A 6,699-nucleotide genomic window follows, 5' to 3' on the forward strand; every position below is an offset into this window, starting at 1 on the left:
TTCATTTTTTAATAATCAAGAACATAAATAAGCATGACGAGGCTCACCAGATTCCGACTCTACAGCACCTGCATTGGAAGCCACAAGAACAGGCTGGTTAAATATGCTAATTTAAAAAAAAAAAAAAACAATAGTTAAAAAAAGAAAAGTTGTCCCTTGCTGCATATAATTATCAGAATGCATGTTTTCCAGTTAAAAGAATTATATTCAGTTGTGCTGGTTGACTAATCAACTAAAGCACTAGATCTGCGAAGCACTTTAACAGCTGTACTTACAAATAGCCAAGCAAACCCTCACAGCTGGATGTTACTTGCAACACCTGGAGGGGTAAAACTGCAAGAAAATCGCAAGGTTGCTAATATCAGGTTCCCGATAACTACAAGTGACCTTTTCATTTTTATTTGCTTTTGGAAAATATGTGTAATTGTGTACTTTCTCCAAAACTAAAGGCAGACAATTTAACCCTTTAGTATTAAATATTAAGGAATGATTATTAATATGCCTTAATGCTAATGCATAAGCATATTTTAAAAAGTACACTCGGGTGTCAAAGGGTTAAGTTTGAAAAGTAATTACAAGGAGGACCCCCCCCACCCCCCACCTTTTGAAAATACACACTATTTTCATAAACTGATCAACAAACTGTAAGTGACTTTCTAAAACGAGAGTTGTTTAAATCCACGGAGCTGTAACGAAACGCACGTGAAAACTCTAGATTAATGAAATAAACAAACCCGATTTTATTTCAAACTAAGGAGGTGGTCTGATCGTCTAAAAATAAATTGCCATCTATTTTGGAGCTGGGTATTCATCCTCTAATCATATATTGCGTATACTCTTAGTATGGGTAAAGCTAATATATATATATAGTTAAGGATATGCAACATAGCAGTACTAGGAATCTTGATGCCTTCAAAACAGTAGGTGTTGCGTACGAAAACAAAGTCCACAAAAGTGTAAAAAGCATCTTCTACATTGGGTAAATATCCTATTTTAAAATAGAAAAGACAATCATTGCAGCGTGCTTTTCATGAAATAATGGGCGTTCTTTTTTTTTTCTTTTCAGTGAAAGTGTTACAAAGTTACAAAGTGAGTCAGGCGGATCCAGGTCATCTGACTGAACTCTTTGAAACTGACAAACAGTCCCAGTTTTGTTTATTTCTACAATATGTTTAGCTCTTTGTTAAAAACATATTTTGCCTTATTTTTGTTTATTGTCTAACAATTTTCACTCAAAACACTCAAAAAAAGTGCTCGCTTTTATCGTTTTGTGTACTGTACCTCACTACCTCAGTTTGATAGCTTTTGTTTTAGACCTGGCTATTCCGATTTTCTCCCCTCAGGGTTTTCCTCCCACAATCTGTTAACTTCGCCACAATTCAGTTTTGTTTCTCTTTTTCCCTCACGTTCACTTTCCTGGTCGCCTCTATTCCGTTCTTTTTTTCATATGTTCTTTCAATTCAAGGAATTTCTGTATCACTGATAAGCATCATCATATTTAGTGTTATCAGCAGAGACACACGCTCAGCTCTGACATATTTTCCATGAATCCAGGGGAGAAGAAAAATCCACTCAGCTCAGATAAATCCAGGCCATTCCCAAAGGAAAAGCTATTGGATACATCGCATGACAAGAGAAAAAACGGGGGGAAAAACGGGACCTGTTTCTTAACCGGGCGACTGTAATTCGATATAAAATAACCACAAAGAGCATTAAATCAAATGTATAACCGATCTATAATTTAAGAAAATCAATGAATACACCATATATACAAACAAGATTCTACTAATATGTGAAACAACATTTTAAATGCTTTTTTTTTTCAAAAATTGTTTTTAGGGGAAGTTTATGACTAACTATACCTTTGTGTTGTGCACCCCTAAACTATAGGCTTGAAAAATATGAAATTAGAAAAATAAAATGCATGGTACATCCTACATATTTCCAACGCATACCAATTATTTTAAAAATGCTATGTAGCCTAACAGGAAGTACTACATTGTACATTTATTTTCTTTACACATAATTGTGTTATTTTTTGTATATACCACCAACGATTGTTCAGCACAGAATAAAAGCGACTTCTCTCAAAGCTTTTGTTATTCAGTGGCTCAGCAACGTGCTTCTAGCTACTTGTAAGCAGAAAACACCCTCAACTACAGACATTGATTTTTATAAAATCAATATCCAGCTTTTAATAAAGAAAAGAGGCAAAACAAGATGGGGACTGGAAATATGCCATTTAATTTTCCCGTCTTTTAAAATAAATACTTTGCACATATCAAAGGAGGTCCATTCACTAAAGCCAGGACCAACGCAGACAGTGACCAAATGCAACAGGGTAAACGACTAAATTTTAATAGAAAAATATGTTATAATCGATAAAGATAATACTTTAGACAGTGCAATGTGGAAGACAAAACACATTCCCTAAGCATTAAACAAGCAGTAGATACTACTAGGACACAAAGAGAAAATCTGTAGCCCACAAACGAACTGTTTCTTTGTAAAATTCCTCAGTCACTCCCACATATGGTTCAACAACTCCACCACCACGTAACACCACCGTTACACAAAACAGAAATGAAAACAGAAAGAAAATTTAAAAATACAGTTTCTCTCTATAACTCATTAATGATTGATATCTGGACTGTTAGAACCCCGTCCACTCCAGTCATTATGTTTTCAAAAGTTGTCAGTCATTAAATTGTATTTTGTTCCATAACAATATTATTCTAAATATAACATATAGGCTACTGAAATATATGTTGAAGAATCACTGTTTTTTAACCGCACCAGATAAAGGGAATACATAAGCGAGAATGTAGCCTAAACACTAGCAACACAGTGCTTATTATGACTCAGACTGCAACACAAACTTTAACTTCATAGAAAACGAAATACACGAATGACTATTCGCAACAACAAAAAAAATGACAGTAGCTAATGATTGTTGTATCCCGTAATGAAACTAACTGATGTGATTAAGAATGACCCGTGTTGGGGGTAAAAACAGCCATGAATCAATGATCGCAGTCCGGTCCTTATCGGACTGCAAGCAATCAAGAAACCATTCACATATAGAACGGTCCATACGTATTTCAGTTTAATAATAATAATAATAATAATAATAATAATAATAATAATAATAATAATAATAATAATAATAACTAGGCAATTAACAGTGAAATAAGTCATCAGGCAATATAACGGTTATTTTTGTTTGTTTAGTGGGAATTAAACTACCAGACAGACCCGTTATACTTTAAAGAGCTAAACTAGAAACTTTCTAGCTTTCCCTCTTAGTTTTTACACCGCCTTGACAGTATAATTTAAACTTCTGTTAAGTTACACAGATGTCTTATTAGACCTGGCCGGAAAAAAAAGAAAAAAAGAAAGAAAAAGAGATCACTAATGGTTTATCAAATGACAAGAGAGCAGTCATGGATACATTGGGAGCTGTTAAACACACTTTCTCTGTGACTGCCCTCAACTCCCATTGAAACGTAAAAACATACAAGGCGAGCGATCCCCTCAGCCAGAGCGAACGTCCTGTAACCCAATGTTTTCTTAACAAAAATCAAAAAGATGTTGTTTTTTTTTTTGGTGTTTTTTTTTTCTTACCGTTTTTCCTTCTTGGGTTGGCTTGTTTTCGCCTCTTACACCTGGGGCCATCCGCCATGATCTGCTGCTTCATTGATAAGAGTGGATCAGATGGCAGTTCGCATGGACTCGACTCCCTGAATCAGCAGCACGCAGGCTCAATATCTAACAACCAAACACACAGCAACAATGTGGGCACTGGGAGATCCCATTTAAATACAGGGCGCCAAATTTAACTCACAATAAAAAATTAATGGGCACAAAACATCACGTCCAGTTTTTTAAAGAAATGGTAGGTGATGTCTCTCTATTATCTTTCTTCACTTGATCTTTTTGAAACTGTGATCATATGAAAAATAAGGACAGAGAGCACAGACAGAAGGGGGGGGGGGGGGGGAGGGAGAGACACAGAGAATTACACCTCCAATATGAGTCATAATTCACGATGACTGCCGGTGGGGGAAAGCACTGTGTTTTACAGTATGTCATTTAAATACAAGGCGTCCTTGGTTCTTCCAATCTGCACATGATAAGATAAATCGTGTTCTGTACATGTTGCATTACGTCTCCAATTGTTTATTAGAAAGGAAGCGTCAAAAGTAAGTGAAACGTGTGACTGGGGTTGCAGTTTGATCACCTACGAGCTCAAAATGAATATGGTTGCATTTATTATATACACCATGTATTTGTTGCTGTTTTTGCTTGTTTTGATTCATTTTTTTCTGAAAATAACGATTATATACTGTGTTACTATTCTACAGTTTCTACGTGACCATTTGAAAGGGGATGACAACTTTTTCTTCCCCTTAGAAGTATTCTTTAACAAAATGCTACTCGAGGTTATATTGAAGTGTCAATTACAAATATGTTAAGGTAAAAAACAACAACAATTATGGCGTTTAGTAAATTTAGGGGGATTTGTGCAAATGACAATTGGTTCTGTTTGATAGGGAGATGCAGCAGTAGCTTTAGGAAGCTCTAGCTCGGAGGATTAGTACAAACACATGGCAGTAAAAAGATGTAACAGATGTAACCTGTAAAACATTGAAACTTAACCCCTTTTCCTCCAAGCAAAAAACATACGACCCCCTAGAATCTAACGTTTGTTATCAATTTATAGGCATAGATTACTGCGCGGAATTAATGTTCTTTGTTTTTAGGATGCTGTCACCAATAATGTTTAATGAATGCATGATATATGCATTGCACATTTGCATGGTGCTGTGGTGAATACGATGTAACACTACAGGTATATTTACATTTTTCATGTCAACGCCAAATTTTCATAATTCCATTAAAGTAATAACTAGTTTTAACATATAGCACATTCCTTGACATGCACTTATCTCAGCACAACATGCAACGCTGTAGTGTAACAATGCAAAATCAACAAGCACTTTCTACAAGATGCCCCAGCAACATACAAAAGTTGACAATGTATATACATCTTAACATAGACGACAACAAAATGAATCAAAAAGAAAGAAAGCTGATGAAATATTTACAGGCATACAGATATGGAAAAGTAGACTACACCGATGTGTTTCAAAGTATGTTATTCAGGAAGAAAAAAAAACAATAACAGTGACACTGTCAGATATATATGTATATATATATATATATATATATATATATATATATATATATATATATATATATATATATATATATATATATATATATATAACACTAACAACAAAAATAAAAAAAACAACACAAACTCTGGTGTAATCGCTGGAATGCATCAGTATAGAATCTATTTGGTAACGTTCTCACAAACTGTTTATTTTTAAGCGAAACTGACAGAATATTCATAAACAAAATGTTGTCATCACTCTCACTTCTATATTCGTTATTTGATCAAGTAACTTAACTCTTGACATCTACAAATTAAACTTGCGAATTTAAACCTTGCTTCTGCATGATTGAGAAATACATGTAAAACAAATTAAACATTTCAATCAGGGAAAGTGACAAAATGAAGTATAGACTGTAACATCAGATTTTTATTTAAATAATGCTAATTGTAAAAACAAACAAACAAAAAACATTTAGTGAGAAACAAGATGCAGAAATTGTGAGATAAAATAATATAAACAATGAATCACATTGTAAAAGTAACATTGAATGTAAACCAAAAGACGTTTTATTTCGTTGTACCATGCGCACCTTTTTACCTGTGCAGACAGGTAGACAAACTTTATGAAAAATACACACTTAAAACAAAAACAAAAAAAGCATCGTAATACAGGCAACACATTCCTTATAAAACTGTTACCTTTAATAAAAACAAGACTGTAAAAACACACCTACCTGGAATGCTGTCCGTATCTTATAAAATAGTTCAAATGAAGAAACAGAACGAAGCAATAGAAAGGTTGAATTATGAAGATCCTCGCAAAATGATAATAAGCCTTGGAAAGAGTTGGAAGAAGGACCGTTATTCCTGCTGGGCAGGTTAGGACTGATCTCTTTCAGCCACTCCAGGAAACAACCTGGGACGGACTGACGTGTTACGCCTCTTCTAATGACATTTTCTTCTTTTTCTTTTTCTTTTCTGTAACATAGAGGAGAGACCCTGGAACACGCGCCACCTATCTTCACGGGGAGGGATAATTGAGGCGCACCAAACGTGAGCATCTTCTGAAAAACGTGATCGTTTTTTTTTTTTTTTTTATGATCTGAGAGAAATGAACCGAGTCGGATTACCTTGCAATCCAAGCAAGAATAATATTTGAAGAAAGTTGGAACACCCCCTCCAGCCCCCAACCTCAACAACCATCACGACAAAGGGATCTAACGGAAACTGTGCTGCAGCAGCTAGCTGACCCTAAGAAACCTCAGGATCAAAAACAGAACGCTGAAATATCTTCTCACTTGCAAGAGAAGAAGTTCAGTCGTTGCTCAGCCCCATTATCTGCAGATTTGGATGCTGTCTGTATTTTGGTATGAATCTTATTTCGGCATTCTTCTGTACCTTATTTTCACAAATGTTTAAGTTTTACTTGCACAGAACTTGTATGACTCAAAACCCGTTGTGCTTCAACCCCATATTGTGGAGAACTGTGTGATGACAGCACTTTCATTGAATTACTT

At 35.0% G+C, this 6,699-nt stretch overlaps 1 protein-coding gene and 1 long non-coding RNA gene across 7 annotated transcripts in view; one reads left to right on the top strand and one right to left on the bottom strand.

Annotated features, from left to right (window-relative positions):
• The window catches only part of LOC117426649 (zinc finger E-box-binding homeobox 2-like), a 73,147-nt gene extending 66,961 nt beyond the window's left edge, over positions 1-6,186 (bottom strand). For 4 of the 6 annotated variants that reach the window (XM_034044492.3, XM_034044490.3, XM_034044491.3 and 1 more), the window contains exons 1-2: positions 5,917-6,186; positions 3,625-3,768 (exon numbers count right to left, since the gene is read on the bottom strand). In XM_034044492.3, coding sequence (XP_033900383.3) covers positions 3,625-3,697 — 73 coding nt within the window. In that variant the 5' untranslated portion in view covers positions 3,698-3,768; positions 5,917-6,186. Of the gene's footprint in view, positions 1-3,624; positions 3,943-5,916 lie in introns of those variants that run through there. The other 2 variants (XM_034044494.3, XM_034044493.3) reach the window with 2 other exon arrangements.
• LOC131739477 (uncharacterized) lies at positions 4,026-6,251 on the top strand. The gene is made up of 3 exons (XR_009330590.1): positions 4,026-4,202; positions 4,365-4,442; positions 6,172-6,251. It is a non-coding gene; the product is annotated as an uncharacterized LOC131739477 (long non-coding RNA).
• The last annotated feature ends 448 nt before the right edge of the window (positions 6,252-6,699 follow it).

This window comes from Acipenser ruthenus, chromosome 11 (assembly GCF_902713425.1).
Source record: "Acipenser ruthenus chromosome 11, fAciRut3.2 maternal haplotype, whole genome shotgun sequence".
NCBI lineage: Eukaryota > Metazoa > Chordata > Actinopteri > Acipenseriformes > Acipenseridae > Acipenser > Acipenser ruthenus.